General features: G+C 28.8%; 3 protein-coding genes across 6 annotated transcripts; 2 read left to right on the plus strand and 1 right to left on the minus strand.

Moving 5' to 3' along the window:
* Window positions 1–815: 815 nt before the first annotated feature.
* On the plus strand, window positions 816–3,911 carry LOC111038182 (SH3 domain-binding glutamic acid-rich protein homolog). Its single transcript, XM_022321174.1, has 6 exons — window positions 816–1,297; window positions 1,392–1,577; window positions 2,194–2,298; window positions 2,361–2,410; window positions 2,748–2,835; window positions 3,410–3,911. The coding sequence occupies exons 1-6, from the start codon at window positions 1,253–1,255 to the stop codon at window positions 3,536–3,538; spliced, it is 603 nt and encodes a 200-aa protein (XP_022176866.1). The 5' UTR covers window positions 816–1,252; the 3' UTR covers window positions 3,539–3,911.
* A 1,757-nt stretch (window positions 3,912–5,668) lies between these two features.
* On the minus strand, window positions 5,669–9,004 carry LOC111038179 (ribonucleases P/MRP protein subunit POP1). 3 transcript variants are annotated; one of them, XM_022321170.1, is made up of 7 exons: window positions 8,849–9,004; window positions 8,620–8,754; window positions 8,249–8,370; window positions 7,945–8,181; window positions 7,131–7,872; window positions 6,808–7,053; window positions 5,746–6,740 (listed from the first exon to the last, which is right to left on the minus strand). In XM_022321170.1, the coding sequence occupies exons 2-7, from the start codon at window positions 8,741–8,743 to the stop codon at window positions 5,746–5,748; spliced, it is 2,466 nt and encodes an 821-aa protein (XP_022176862.1). In that variant the 5' UTR covers window positions 8,744–8,754; window positions 8,849–9,004. The 3 variants fall into 3 exon arrangements, with proteins under 3 accessions (XP_022176864.1, XP_022176862.1, XP_022176863.1); XM_022321171.1 differs by having other exon boundaries at window positions 8,620–8,792; XM_022321172.1 differs by having other exon boundaries at window positions 5,669–6,740; window positions 8,620–9,004.
* A 121-nt stretch (window positions 9,005–9,125) lies between these two features.
* On the plus strand, window positions 9,126–15,054 carry LOC111038181 (tigger transposable element-derived protein 4-like). 2 transcript variants are annotated; one of them, XM_022321173.1, is made up of 3 exons: window positions 9,126–9,399; window positions 10,673–10,790; window positions 10,857–12,614. In XM_022321173.1, the coding sequence occupies exon 3, from the start codon at window positions 11,127–11,129 to the stop codon at window positions 12,588–12,590; it is 1,464 nt and encodes a 487-aa protein (XP_022176865.1). In that variant the 5' UTR covers window positions 9,126–9,399; window positions 10,673–10,790; window positions 10,857–11,126; the 3' UTR covers window positions 12,591–12,614. The 2 variants fall into 2 exon arrangements, 1 of the variants encoding a protein (XP_022176865.1); XR_002604949.1 differs by lacking the exon at window positions 10,857–12,614 and adding an exon at window positions 14,301–15,054 and having other exon boundaries at window positions 9,152–9,399.
* Window positions 15,055–16,396: the final 1,342 nt, after the last annotated feature.

A 16,396-nucleotide genomic window follows, 5' to 3' on the forward strand; every position in this document is an offset into this window, starting at 1 on the left:
AGAAGAAAATCGAAGCATTTCTATTGCCCCAAAAGAACAAAACACAAAACAAAACACACATTTTTGTAAAATCAATACATTCCTATCTCTCCGGTTAGAATCCAAAATGTATGTTGCTATCTAGAAGAGCTATCAAGGGACAAGGAAGACAGGAGGAACTCAAACAATTATGACGATAAATAAGTAATACTGTAATAGTAAAAAGGACAATTTTTTTGCAAAAATGTTCTTTTCTTGAACTGATGTAAAAAATATTTTTTTAAAGCATCAATGTTTTTTGAACTTTATGTGCGTCTTATACTCTTATGATAAATGAATCACCCCGTATAAATTATAGCCGCATGTGCCAATGTACCTATTATTGGTATTTGGTACCTATATATGTACGATATGCAAATCCGAAAATTCTCTAAATAATATAACATCAAAAGAATGCAAAAACGACATGGTTGTTTACCGTGTTTGTGCACTGAACAAAAGAAAAAAAACGATTTACCTACAATTTATAAAATTACTGGAATAAAACAAAAGCGAAAAATCATAGCAATAGATGAGGTATTTACTATTTATAATTTACGTACCTACCTACTACACGCGGACACAATCAATTGAAATAAATAATAATTACAGCTGCAATGACTATTATAGAGCCGTGTTGTTGCATCGACAGACCGACAGGTGAACAATACAACAATGGTCGACCTTAGGACAAATATATACATCGGATCAGAGTATCCGATAACGGGGGGGGGGGGACCTGTTAAATAGTAAATACGAGTATACGACAATATTATTATTAATATTGTTATTGTAGCAGTCATAGCACAGTCGTGCGGTCCACAACTTATTCAAAAACACGATACACCAGTTGTAGTTGTAGTCGTTGACCACCAGCCAACCAACAACCATCTTATCAATATTGTGTGCCTGCAGATCACGATTAAAGATAGCCGTGCTACAGATATAACCGCAGTCCAACACGCACGCGCATCAGTACCGCAGTTGCAGAATCCCTCGCCCGTCACCGATCGCTGATAACGCGCTTTGAATTTCTGATTAGGAAAACCCAAGACGTCCTGAGTAAGTTTCCGACCGGACCGAGTACCGACGGACGACGTTCTGCAGTAATTCATTACCGAATCCTCGACCGCAGTCTCCCGCGATATTCCTATACCGCCGCCGTGCAATTTTAACAGTCGCCCACACTGTCCCCGAACACTCGACGGAAAATACAATAATAGATCTTCCGAAAATGGTGGTGAAAGTGTACATGTCCGGCATATCGGGTAACAAGGAGGTAAGTCGCGCGCGCGGACGACTCCGACATTGGATGGACTTCTACCCGATGTCTTTTCGGTAGTTTTGGTCTCTCACATGCTATGCGGTTGCAGGTGAAGAAACGCCAACAGAGGGTAACCATGATATTGGACAGCAAGAGCATATCGTACGACCTGGTCGACATCACCGAACCAGGGAAAGAGGACGAGAAGGCTTATATGCAGACCAACAGCAAGACCAAGGACGGTTCAAAAAATGCTCTGCCTCCGCAGATATTCAACGACGATGTTTATTGCGGGGTTAGTTTGATTATATTAGATACTCAGATCTATGTGTATCCTGCAAACAATCGCACCTAATATGTATTGTGCGATTGGAATGTCTATATACCTAAATAGTTATAGACAATATAAGACTGACACAGTTAATACTATTAAATTTCATAGCCTCAAAATGTATTAACTTTGCTACTTGGTTCGTTAACTAAATATTAGATAGTAATGAATGCTGGAGGAGAAATCATTATTTGCCATATTAGGAAATATCTAGTTTTTTGTATTCTAAAAAATTTCTGCCTTGTCATGTTCTATATTCTTTAAACATTGTTTATACACCTTGTATCTACTTTTATACTAATTATGTTTCTAATATTTCTTTTAGAAATAAACCATTAGGCATTAGTTAAAAATTAAATTGTATTTTAACATAAAATTATATTTTATACTTCCTAACATAATATAATGCACATGTTAATATATATACATTTGTTTTAAAATTTACCTAGTTAGGCACCGTAATTATTATTTAATAGGACAATTAAGTAGGTAAAACTAGTTCTACCTTTTAATTTTTAAGGTATTTTCATTTTTAGTATGTATAGTCTTAGTATCAATTAAATAATGATATGTTATACAGGACTATGATGATTTTGACACAGCTAATGAATTGGATGAGTTGGACAAATTTTTTGATATTTCTACTAAAAGTCCTCCTAAAGAAGTCAATGGTTCAACTATCGTGGTAAGTAATTAAACATTGTTTCAATACAATTATTTTTTACTAATCCCTTAATTTTTTTTTAGGAGGATGTTAAGGTTGAAAGTACAAATGAAGACAATGACACAAATGATGGGTAAATTTTTAAAAATATTAAAAATTTTAATTTTATTCTAAAGTATAGATACATATTTATTGTTTTGATTATTTAAAAAGTATAAATTTTAAATAGTGCGAAATACAAAATCATCTACTCCATAATACAATTATTTTATTACTTTTTATTTTCATTCAATTTAATGCATTATAAACACAATATTTTATACTATCATAAAATAATATTTTATTAAAAAGTAGTATGTACTTTCCAGTTTGTCATATTTTAAATAAATTAAAAATTATAGAACACTAGTAATTAAATTGTGTACTTATCCGACTATTATATTAAATTTGATATTTGATACCATTCATAGAACTGTAAAAGAAAAAGTAAATGAAGAACAACAAGAACCTTTGACTTCTGATGATGAAGATAGTGATAATGAATCGCTTGACACCCAGGTGACAAGCAATTAAATGAACATTTATAATATCTTTATAACAAATTGATCCTATTAATTTAATAATGTTTTTCTAACAACATTTTTTATGTTTCACTACAAAAAAGAGAAATGTTTATTATTTGCACACATTTGAATAATACCACACTAATAAATAACTATACAATAATATTTGCACTAATTAACATAATATTTTTTTTAAAAATGAATAAAATATAAACGTTTAATATGTGTGATATTGATTAATACAAAAACTAAAAAAGTTTCACAGCCACTCGTTGATAGAGGAGCTGTAACAACATGTATTTTCATTTGATTTTATTGATTGTCTGTTGGTAATAAATAATAATTAATAATTTTTCATACTTCATCTGTTGCTCTGATTGATATAATATACTTTAGTAAAATACTAAATTTTCAAAATATTTGTGCTGTTTGACTTCATAATTGCATGAATTGTTATTTTATTTTATTAACATTACATTCTTAATTCATATCCAGTCTACCATGAGTTAAAAAAAAAATGTTATTTTTCTGTCGTATATTTTTAATGTTATATTTTGTATGGATTTTAGAACAAATTGAAAGAGACAACTTTAAGTCCGAATTCCGTCCCACTTCCAGATGACACAGATGTATTATTGGATATCCCAGAAACTAAAAAAGAATTGTTATCAGAAACCGAAGAAGAAATTGAAGAGTGAGATATTTTTAGCTACTCAAAAAAAAAAAAAAATGTACAAAATTATAATAATTTTTGATTCGCTGCCTCTACTCTAACAAGTTTTTTTATTTTATTTTTTTATTTTTATTTTAACAAAAGTTACTATATTTATCTAGTTTGAAACTCCAAGTATTAGATTTATTATTATTATTTTTTCTTTTATGTTCAATACCAAAATAATTCCTTAAACAAATATTAAATGCTTATATTTATGATTGTCATTTTTATTCATAACCACATTATATTTATAATATGTAATTATTGGTTTTGTATTTATTAATTCGTCTTAAGGATATTAGAACAATCTTAAATGTCAATTGATATTAAGCGAATAAATAAATAATTTTGCTCTATATTATATATTTTTTTTATTATAATTATTATATTATATTTATTTATTTATACAAATACATTTTAAGAAATGTTCTTTTTTACCAATAATGTTTTATTCAATTTGCAAGTTGTACGAGTATGTTTGATTGATAGAGGCAATAATGAATTGTTGCCAATTCAGGATTAATTATAATTGCTTATAAATACAAGTTGATTATAAATTGTAAACCATATTGGGCATATTGTACATAGCAACTAAATGTATTTATTTTTGAGGCTCTGGGTGGATGCTTAATAAAATTAACCAGCATTCGACTGTATGAATATATAACATATTATTTAAAAGATAATTTTATAGAAATAAAATTATTATTATTTATATAATTTTGTAACAAGTGCTTTTAACAATAATGTTGTACTGTTAGTATTTCTGTTTTTAATGATTTAAAATGTATATTCACCTTGTTTTATATTTGGGGTTTTGAGCTTACTAATTTAGATTGTATATGCCTTTTATAAAATAGTACAATTTCAGTTAAATGTGTTAACTATTTTCAAAAGGTCAAGTAATTGACAAATGTATGTTAGGATAAAAGTTTTATTTTTGAATTGTATTAATTTATTGCTCACGTTATTATTATAATTATATTGCTTAATACAGTAATAGAAAAAACTAAAAAGTGAATCATAGTAAGTCTTTTGTTATGACTTGATGTTATTTATAATGAACGGCATTAACTACAACATAATAAATAATTAAGGATATCCTACAAAATGTCTACCTACACATATTACTGATTATAGAATTAGAACTTTATTTTGCATCTATAATGATGTGTTAGTATACATGGTGATCACATTTTATAAAATATACCAGTATCAAACGGAATCAAAATAATAACCTTTTTTTTAAAAAAAAATAACAATAATTGCTAATTCTTTGAAAGTTATTAATATTAAATTATAAAATTAACATTATTTCAATTGGAATAATACAACATTGTTGAATTCATTAGACAGTTTTGTTAAAGATTGGTCCATTTTATCCAACTCATACAATTTATGTGAAACAATAAATCCATTGGTTGCTGTATGATTAATAATCTTTATGCACTTTAGGATTACTAGAAAATTGTTTCTACATGAATAATATAATAGTGAGTTTACGATTTAACAACAACCTACCAATCACATGCATTCAAATATGTCTCAAAGTTTCTCAATGCCACTAATTACTTGCTGCCTATATTTATCAAATGAAAATATTAATGTTGATTTCAGAGAAAACTTGAATGTCATTATAAAATTGATCTTTCACTGTAAAGTAAGCTTGACTAGGGAACTAAATTGCCATTTTCGTCAATACTTCTAACTTTTCTGCTGACCACAATTTTTGGATGACAACAAACACTTGTGGAATACCTTCTACTGAAATTGAACAAATGTTGTCTACTGTGAATAAAGTTAATTCAACTAGAGTCTAGACATAAGGTAAATATTTTTTTAACTGCTCTATTTACATTTTACACTTCAAAGAAATATTGGCTTTTTATACTGGCAAAACTTTTTGACAGACTTCTCCTCCCAGTTATGTTGATGTATTATAGTTATTATCATCTACATTACATACATCTGTGGCACACTAAAACCTTCCCCCCTCGAAAAGTCTGCAAGCAAGTTAAATTCTAAACGTTAATGTAGGATTATTGATACAGTTTTAGTATTATGGATGATAAAATGGCAAAACATAAAATAAATTATATATCTTTATATTTATTTTATACATAGTTAAATTGATTTAAACATTTTATTAAAAATACATAATTAAAGAGATGCGTTATATTTTTTTCTATGTTAAATTGTTATACTTAGAAAAGCATATCTAAACTGATTAGTACTGGGATTTCGGACAAGTACATATGGTAAATTTATTTTAGATTCTGACCAGAGATTAAACAACTCCAACAGTGCAGGGCCAGGCATGTAACCAATACCAACGTATTTGGAATTGGTAAAGCTAAAATGACTATTGCATGAGAAACCCAAAATTACACGACTGCAACTGTGCTTTAAAGGCGTTTGTTCTTCAGGAATCCACAACTTTTTCATTTGACTCAAATATTCCTTGACTATTTGAGATGTTGGGGACACCTTCCGTTTAAATCGTTTGCAGAGAATGTTTCTGTTTTTCTTTTCTAATACACGTTTACGTCTTAGGGATCTCAAGAGTTTTTTATGTTCCAAACGATAGATCTTACGCTTGAAAGCATTCAAATCTTTGTGAATTTTTTCTAAAGGACCCATGTTAGATTTGTCCCCAATGTTGTTTAAATCATCAAGAGTTGGTAAACACACATGTGAATTAGGTTTCAGAATGCCTTTGTGCGACAATTCAACCCTAATGGGTACTAAACAAGATTGTAAGTCAGCAAATTCAGACTTTAAATTGTCCACATTAATTTTTCCTTTTAAATTTAAAGTTAAATTTTGTAGTTGAGTTAATTCTTTGATATTTCGCAATACAAATTTATTATTAGAGTTTAACATCCATTCTTTACAAATAATGTCCCAAGGACAGTGAAATGGAGTCTGAAAACCTAACTTTATGTAATTCACTCGCATTTGTGGAGGAAGTTTAAAGTGTTTTTTCATTGCTTCTTCTTTTTCTAACATAGCTCTCAGGTTTCCAGCATCAGTATCTGGTTCGTCTGGTCTTGGCAAACATCGTTCTAGTATCATGGTTGTAGTTTCTCTTAGTCCTCCAGGTTGACATCCGTTCATAATTAGACCTAACCAAAATGGCATCGCCCATCCAGCTGGTAAGACAATATCCCAGCCACTACCGTAACCTAAAACAAAAATCAGTTTTTGGTTAAATAAATTTACAGTAACAAATAATCATTTTAATTATATAACCTGGTCTAGTAATTGGATGGAATTGCCCAGGTCGTTGAATTAAAAGAATTGGTATAATTGACATAGAGTGTTTGTCCAATGCAATTTTGTCATTTCCATTAATAACACAATTACTACGTAACATATTAATTTCACAATTAGGCATCTTATTCTGCCATGACCAATCTCGAACCTGTGTATCCCAAATTTTAGAAACACTTGCTATAGTGGGAAGCTTCAAAGAATAGTCTTCATCTAGCAGAAAATCTAAAAACAAACATTTTTATCCAAATCAAATTATTTTTATATTCATTTCATAAGTATATAAATAAAAATTTAAAAACCTTTTGAAATGGGCAAAGCTTTTGTTCTTTTCATTGGAAATACCAGCCTTGGATCAATAGTATGAAATCCAACCACACAATTTGATGGATATGACTCTGGTCTATCAGCTCCATTTAAAGATTCCCAAAGTTTTGTTTGGATATCAGTAGAATTTTTCAAATTTTTCAAATGGGATGACCACCAGTTTTCATTAACATTTTTTGAATTCACCAAATTTGCAGGATATAGTACACGACTCAAAACACTATTTGACAAAGGTCCTGTCAGTCTCAGTCTATTCAAAGAACCTTTTAATAAAGTCATTTTCATAGCACTATTAACAAAAGTAGGATTTAGTACTGCAGGAGTTGCAGCATTCTTTGAATTTTTTATAATTTCTAAGAGTTTAGGCTTTTTTAGAACTGGAGGTTCAGACTCTAAAATATCAAAGTCATTTTGCTTTAAATTAAATGTAGCTTGTAATTCTTTTGCTAATTGTGTATAAATCGAAGGTTCTGCCCAAATCCAAATGGCTCTTATTTTGTCTTGAACACAAGTATCCCAAATAAACGACACCCTACCAATAGCTCCGTGAGGATAAGCACCATTTTTATACATGCAAATTGATCCTTCTCTAGTTCCTTGTTCATAACACTTAGCTTTAAATGTACGGCCACAATCTTGATTAACATGGAGCATTAAACCTTCTATTATTTGATTATAGGGTCCTTTTAGTTCAATACAACTGATGTAAGATACATCCTAAATTAATAAAATAACAAACATAAGTACATTACAAAAATTATATAGGTTTATGTTATATTGGTATTTTACTTGAGCTAAACAGTGATTTCCAATAGCTCTGTAACAGGCTCGATAAGTTTTATCATGCGAGCTTTTAGGTAATTTATATCCATCCTTAAGTACAATATGAAACCGTTTTGCGAACCACACATGAGTTTCCAGCCATTTTCCATTTTTTTGACGTCTCAAGTAATCCAATCGACGACTTTTGGGTTTGCGCCTATAATCTTTTCTACGCCTCACATGTTTATTGATTTGCTTTTCAATCTAAATAATATTTAAACAAAAAGTTGAATATGATATGATTAATTTCGAAGTTCTTTATTTTTAGTACAGATTTTTTATGAGCAGCTCTTAAATCTTTAGGCATTCTTTTAACAGTTGTGCTCATGACTCGACGGCGCATTTTTTTTGGAAGACGTTGAAATATCATTTTATTGCACTTTTTTGGGGTCTCTAAAAAATAACCAATAGATATAAAGCTAGTGAGTTAATATGAACATATATTAGCAAAAAAAAATGATTTAAAATAAAAACACAATTTTTTTAGTAGGTACTTAAAGATTAGTATTTGAAATTTAATTTTGCTTTGACTAATAAGTGTTATTTTCAATATAATTGCATACAAATTAGATGTTCTATAGCCCTAAGGTATGTACAAGCTAAAAGCTAAGTTATGAGCTATGATTTAATTGCATGACTTACGTATTTCTTTAAGCAAAGCTTGTATTTCTTGATTGCGAGCAGATAAAAATGAATCTGCATCAACTTGATTCCCTGGTCGGACATGACCAGGAGTGTCGTCCAATATTTTATGCAGATGATCCATAGCTTACAATTCTATTCAACGTAAAAACGTATAATACATTTAAGATACACTAAAAATCATTAAAATATCAACATTTCAAAAATTAATGAATATTGTATATTGTACATTTTAGTTATAGTCAATAATCAAATAGACGAGTGTCTTAGCCCTTTGGTACTTTCATATTAGAATTCATGGGGGACGGCTGATGGACGATGCATTCGCGAAAAAATTGAAACCGAAGAATTTTCAAACTAATAATAAGAAAATAGTCGTGCACGTCGCGCTCGCGCACATGGTCGTGGTTGTTAATGTGATTGATAAGAGATGTGGTGGTGATAAGCAGTTTCCATGTTATATTTTTTTATTCCAGGACTGGCAGTGATCTTATCAAATCCGGCTCCGTCATCACTCATCAACGTTTAACTTTAACACGACAACAATGTAATGTTGAAAACCTTTTTTTAATTTTCTATATCATTCCTAATTTATTTTACAATTGTTGTATGGATACCGGTTGTCTATTACCGTTACTGAAACAGCGAGACACTGAGTACACCGGACGCCAACTTGAAGCTTGTGTGTTTGGCCAGGTAAAAGATTTCCGCCGAAATTGAATTTCTGAATTGTCGATCATCTGGAGTTGCGAACAAATACGAGACGCGCCACTGTCCGATGTAAGTATTTGGTCGTCCGATTTATGTTTATTTTTTGCATTTTCTCAAAATACTAGTTAGGAAGTAAGGACTTTCAAGATAAATTTGTATTTTGAAATTGAATTTTAGAATGTTATTTCGTTAAATACAGAATATAAACTTTTTTTGCAATGTGTCGTGGTCGTATCACATTTCGATCTAAGTATGACCAGCCAGCCAAGACATGTAGTACCTAATTAATAATTATATTCTGTTATTACTGGTCTCTCTCTCTCTAGTCTACAGTCACTAATGTGGAAGGTTACTTTGGTTAAATTGTGTGGAAACTAATCTACATATTTTTAAATGGTTGTAAAGTTATGAGTAGGATTATTCATTAAAAAATATTATGATTCATTACTGATTTAAAAATGTTTTTCTTTAAAAAAATCTCAACTTAAATGTTAATACTTGATGTATTATCTACTAATTAAGATTGATATTAGAATAATTAAGTAATTTGATCTTATGATAATCAATGCTGTTACATTAGTTATTGGTAAAAATAACTAATAACTAGTCGAAATTTTGCAAATTGCTTGTTAAGATGATTGATTTGCACTTATAGCCGCTCATCGGCGAACCCTGTCAAGATAAAAAATATTATCCATATAGAGTATTTACGTAGCGTGGGGTACGATAATAATTGTATAATATAATATAATATGCTACCAATGTAATAATATAAATATAAAAATAATATTATATTATATAATATAACATAATATCTTACCAATGTTTTTCTCACGGTCAACTATACGTCGTCCTGTTATGTGTGACATCCAAATTTAATTTGTATATTTTTGCCCCCTATCCAGAAAAAGTTGATAACGTAGTTTACAAAGAAATTTTTCAAGTCTTTGAATTATTAAAATACTGGAGTAATTCATATCTTTTGTTCCATCTATCAAAATTTATGTCCACAAACTCTAATTTTAGCGCTTCATACATTAAATCTATTAAATAAAGAAAGTTGCAATAAGCATCAATTTTCTATTGACACAAGGGATATAATTTTTTTTCAACATTATGAAGTATCCTCGGCGGTGGCGCTAAATTTATATGGCTACATTACCACGGAGACGTGACTAAATGTGGTCTAAAATAAAAATAATTATTTAGCATCTAGAAAATAAATAGGAAATTAATATCTGAGAAATCTTGTAATAGAGAAGCATTGTCGGGTCAGCTAGTATATTATAAAATAGGTATTTTGTTAAAAGTATAGTTTTTATTTAAAATTTAAAAATTTTAGAATGATTACAGACGTTCAATTAGCTGTATTTGCCAATGTGTTGGGTGTCGGCTTATTTCTTCTAGTTGTTCTCTACCATTACGTCACGGCAAATTTCCCATCAAAATAATTTTTTATTGTAAGTATATCATAACTTTTTTTAAATAATATATTATTCTTATTACTTTTTAGTTTTTTATTTTAGGTTGCAAGTTTATACACAATTGTGTTCCAGTATTTAGTTTAATATGCCTATTTGTTGTAATACTTTGATCCCACATAAAACGCACATTTAGTTATTATTATCTTAATAATGTTAAAACTTACTACATTTTTTAGTCCCTACATGATAATATTGTTATTTTATATATTTTGAATCATAAATGTGTTCCCCCAGTACCTGTTTTTATATGTTTTGTGAGTCAGTATAAAACCTTCATTTGTTGTTATTTGTTTGAGTAAGTGTTATAACATAATGACTTTAAAAATATCACGTAAGGCGCTTAGTCTTACCGAGAAGTTGTCAATTTTGCACGAATATGACTGTAATCCTTTATTAGAAAAAACAAAGGTAGCTGAATCACTAAATATATCCGAGTCAACTCTACGAACTATTATTGTCAAAAGAAAAGAAATACTAAAATGTGCTAATGAAGGATCAAACAAGCGGAAGAAAATAAAACATGGAAAATATTATGATCTTGAACAAATTCTGATACAGTGGATTAACGAAATGCATGCTAATTCTGCTCCTGTTAATGGTCCTATTACTCAACGTAAAGCCTTAAAAATTGCGAAAACATTAAAAATCACAGATTTCAAAGCAACAAACGGATGGTTGGATCGATTTAAGAAACGGAATGTAATTCGTTTTCGCTCAGTTAGTAGAAAATCTGAACCAGCAAATGACGAGGATGAACATTTTTGGTTTTTGAACATTTTACCTAAACTTACAGAAAAATATGCTTCAAAAGACATTTTTAATGCTACTGAATTTGAGTTGTGTTATAAACTAACGTCCAACGAATTACTTGGTTTTAAAAATATTGTACGCGTCCAAACACGTCTTAAAAGTAAAATTAGCAGAGAATTACTCAAAGTACTAATCTGTGCTAATTCTGATGGAACAGAAAAATTGAATCCACTTGTTACTGGAAAACCATTGAAACCTAAATGTTTCATTGATAACAAATCTTTCCCATGTGAGTATTCTGTAAAAAAAACCACATCGATGACAAATAAGCATTTCGGTTTTTGGGTCCAAAACTTAGACCAAACTATGATAAAAAATAACCGTAAAATTTTACTTATTGTAAACAATACTTCAACTATTCAAAAAGATATTGAATTGAAAAATGTGGAATTAGCAATTTTTCCACCATACATTACCAAGGATCTTCAACCTATGAATTTAGGTGTGATTAATGCCTTAAAACAATACTATGAAAAGCACTATTTAAATGTCTTAAAAAATTCAGACACTAAGCAGCTTAATATATTAGATGCATTACGTCATATAACTGCAGCATGGAGCAGCATACAGCCCCAGGTAATTGCTGAATGTTTTAAAAAAGCTGGATTTGAATGTTGTTCTAATAAAGTAATTGACAATACTGCTAATGAACCGATGGAATCGATAAACAACACTTCAACACATTTAAAAAAAGACAGTAGAGACAACAAAAATATAATGACCACAGAGCACAAATATGTTCTAGATAGTAAAGACTTAGTGAATATTGCTGAAGAAGATGTTATTGATGAAGATAATGATAGTGATGAAGATTCTGATGCTGGCCAAAATGAAACATTATCCAATGCAATTAATGCTATCAAAATTCTAAGACGTTATCTCCCAACATTAAAAGGAAGCGAAGTGGCTATGTCTAATATTGATCGCGTTGAACATTTTATTTTTTCTAAAATGCCAAATTTATAATGAAGTACTTTAAAAAAAAAAAAACACACAAATAAAAACATTTGTTTTAAATGTAAAACATATTACATAATTTAATCAGTATAATTTTTTAATACACATTAATGTAATTTTACTTAAAATAAATTATAATTATCATAAATGTTAGCGTATCATTATGTAGTAAATTTCTCAATTCATAAACTGACAGACCTAAACTATTACACAAATTATCATAAATCGGTCTTCTAATTAAATTTACCACAGTACCAGGGGTGGACTGAGACCCATTCGGCCCACTATTATTGAGAAATGATCGGCCCTATACTATTACAAACTAAACTTTTAGACTTTGGTACTTTATTTTTGAATTCCAGTTACTCACCAATCACCATAATAAACTAGGGACAAATATTATTAATATTAAAATTTATTTGAAGTAATATTAATTTTTTGTTACATCAATTGTACTTTAAATTATAAATCATAGATATTACCAAAACTACAATGCCCCAAAAAATGTATTTTAACCGCAATAATCGCCTTAAAAATGACCAAAAATATTGTTTTTACAATTCTTGAGTATACACAAAAATATAAACTTAACGATATAAACGTAATTACGATGTAACACCAACTAACCAATTAGTTGTTACTGATTAGAGTTTGTAAAATCATAAATAGTACAACCTACTAATTATGAATGGTTACATTCTTGTATTGGAACATTTTGGAAATTATCAATTAAATTTATTCTAAAATATAAAAATGTATTTATATTATATATAAATGTGTACTAAAAATTAACAAAAATTACTTTTAAACTGAAATAATAATTGCTCAAAAAACACCAAAGCTGGTAAAAATGCAAAATAAAAGTTTAATAGTTTTAAATTCTTTGATGTACTAGTATGAAAAGGACTTTATACTTGAAAAGCATTGCCGTTGACTTCCCAAAAAATAATGCATTTTGCATTAAAGTACGGACCCTATATTGTTATAACTTATAAGCATTTAAGGTTGAGTCGAGCGGAGTGGATTATGTTGGTCTACTACTAAGGTATTCTAAATAGGAGAGGTCCTAAAAAAATCGTCAACAATAATAATATTATACCAGGTGGATTATTTTGTGCCAGCTCGGGGTACATTATATGATACCCTCCCAATGTACAATTGCACAGTGGCCCAGTCCGCCCCTGACTAAAACTACAAGAATTTGGTAGTCACAATACGAGAATAACTGCTTGAGAATCTGGCAACCCCAGCTCTAGGGTAACATTTGTTACAAGATCGAGTTCTCAAAATATGAAAATACATTTTATACCAAATGCATGTATACTCACACTGGATTATTATAACAATTGTATTAATTGAATTTTATCCTCAAACTTTATTCATCAAAAACTATATGTTCATAACTAGTTAATTAATTGATGTAAATCAATTATAGTTTTAAGATGCTTTGAATATGATTTTGTTGTACACAATAAATAATATAATGGTTGGATGGGTGAAGAGTACTTATACTAGTTAACATGCCTTTACCATGATAATTGTATGTAATACAATAATCATGCATTAGTCAATGATTTCCCAGAGACTAATATATATGATTTATAGAAAATTACATTGTATTTATTAGTGATTTTTACTACAGATTAGGTTATAGTAAAAAATTGTCTTAGACAAATCATAATATATATTTAAAAATTTATAATTTTTACGTTTTTACAGAATATCAATATGAATTACATTCCGGTGAGCTGCAATATATAGCAAGATGTTCAACTACGGGTTGGATATTTTTCCATACTTAAAATAAAATGTAATAATACTCAATTTATATTTCAATGTGGGATTATGAATACTTCAAAGTACATCCACCAATTCAATGTTAACAGAAAATTAATTTAAATTAAAAAGATATATGCAGGGTCATTCAATGTATAGTCATTTAAGAATTTAGAGTATGTTTGAATGGCCCTGCATCTCAGTGATATTTTTTTTACCTATTCATCAACACAGTAATTTATTTCATAAAAAATAAATTTTTTTTTTAAATATTATAATTTTTTTTCCATACATTAAATTTAATATAATTTATTTGAGTTTTATTATCAAAGCTATATTATGTACACTATTTGCTTAAATTAAATTAAATTATCAAATATTTATACTTAATTTTATTTTTTAATTTGATTAATCAACTTTATTGAAATTAAAATTACAGTATTATCTGTTTTTATAATTATATTAATTAATAAATCATTAATAACAACATCTTTAAGGCTTCACAAACTTAGTACTCAGAAGACAGATCATTATGTTTAGGTATCTGGTTAAGCAAAATGTTCATCCAAATTTATTAAATAATATGAATCGTACCTCTGATTAAACAATAAATGAATGTATTCTAAAATTATCAGATTTTGGAGAAGTCTAACAATAAAATGTATTGTCATTATTAACATTAAACTTCTGCCTTCGATGACTTGAATGTTGATAGAACTACATGTTCATTAGTCTAAGGTTTATCCGTTTATTTTTTCTTGGACCCTGGGTAACAATATTACTCTTATTGTTCTATGGTATGTCGTACTTAAGCTTTAATCTTTTAATTATGGGCTCTAATCTCTGATTATATTAATATTTGAAATGCTATCCACCAGGACTATAGAAAAACATCAGTACATTATAAATTAAACTTGGTATCATTATTATTCTGGTAAATCACTAAATGCGGACAATATTATTTTTAAATTAAATTGGAATTTTCTGTTTTTTAGTTAGTGAATTGATAACATTGCCTTAAAATATTATCGCCTATCGGTTAGTGTATACTTCGGGCGTGCACCAGTTGCCCTCAAAAGTACATTTTTTTTTTACCTATTCCCATTAAACTATTTATAGCATAAGGTACCAATTGCAATCGACAAAATTACCAGGTGTACCTATTGCCTTCATATATACACCCTATTTTAGTACCAACCCGTAATACTATTTTTTGACAAATTACATTGTAAGTCATATATTATAATTATAAATACTATATTTTCTCTTTTATTGTATTCATTTTTTTTATTTACGTATTTACCTTCCTTATTTTACTGGTCAATATTGAATCGTGTATTATATAATATGTGGGGCAACTGGTACAGTTGGTAAAAGGCAATTGGTACATTTTTAAATACCAAAAACAGGACATCACCCAGTATTTTGATCAAAAAAACTACATTGGTCGATATTCTATATCTATTATATTCTTACCTTCCATATTTTTGATCTTTGTAATTTTATGTTGCCTGCGAGTAAGATTTAAAATTTGTATAAAAATCACAAACTAAGAAAGTAATAAGTATAGACTAGAAAATTGAAGCTGCGGATTAAAACGATGTTTGTTTGTAGACACCTTGTTAAATTAATAAACCTAACAGTTATGAACTCAAATAAACTAAATTTTCGTTTGAAATAAAATAAGGTACCTATATTCAAATTGTGGCCTATGAAAAACGTTATACGTATTTGTTTATTGGCCCTTAACATCAAAAAAGGTTGCCGACACCTGCAGTATAGAGGTACCTAGACGATTTACATTAATTTTTTTTTGTTATAATTCAAATTCAAAACAGTTACAAAGCATTTTGTGTTTTTTATTGAAGCGTAGTTTTTTTTAATGATTTTAAAATTTTGTACACAAAAAATTTGTATAAATATTGACAAGTGAATTTTAAAATAATACATAGGAATTAGCATTGATACTAATGATACTCATACCTTTAAAAAAACGTTGTATTGGGTGCGACTTGGGACATCATTGACTATTTGTGCTT

Source organism: Myzus persicae, unplaced genomic scaffold (assembly GCF_001856785.1).
Source record: "Myzus persicae strain clone G006 unplaced genomic scaffold, MPER_G0061.0, whole genome shotgun sequence".
NCBI lineage: Eukaryota > Metazoa > Arthropoda > Insecta > Hemiptera > Aphididae > Myzus > Myzus persicae.

Bases quoted from the DNA above. Each gene is read 5' to 3' on its own strand.
- LOC111038181 (XM_022321173.1), top strand. From the start codon at position 11,127: ATGACTTTAAAAATATCACGTAAGGCGCTTAGTCTTACCGAGAAGTTG.
- LOC111038182 (XM_022321174.1), top strand. From the start codon at position 1,253: ATGGTGGTGAAAGTGTACATGTCCGGCATATCGGGTAACAAGGAG. The intron at 1,298-1,391 runs GTAAGTCGCGCG...ATGCGGTTGCAG, and splicing joins GCATATCGGGTAACAAGGAG to GTGAAGAAACGCCAACAGAG. The intron at 2,299-2,360 runs GTAAGTAATTAA...ATTTTTTTTTAG, and splicing joins TCAATGGTTCAACTATCGTG to GAGGATGTTAAGGTTGAAAG.
- LOC111038179 (XM_022321172.1), bottom strand. From the start codon at position 8,743: ATGGATCATCTGCATAAAATATTGGACGACACTCCTGGTCATGTCCGA. The intron at 8,371-8,619 runs GTAAGTCATGCA...GTTATTTTTTAG, and splicing joins AGCTTTGCTTAAAGAAATAC to AGACCCCAAAAAAGTGCAAT. The intron at 7,054-7,130 runs GTTTTTAAATTT...GTTTGTTTTTAG, and splicing joins AGCTTTGCCCATTTCAAAAG to ATTTTCTGCTAGATGAAGAC.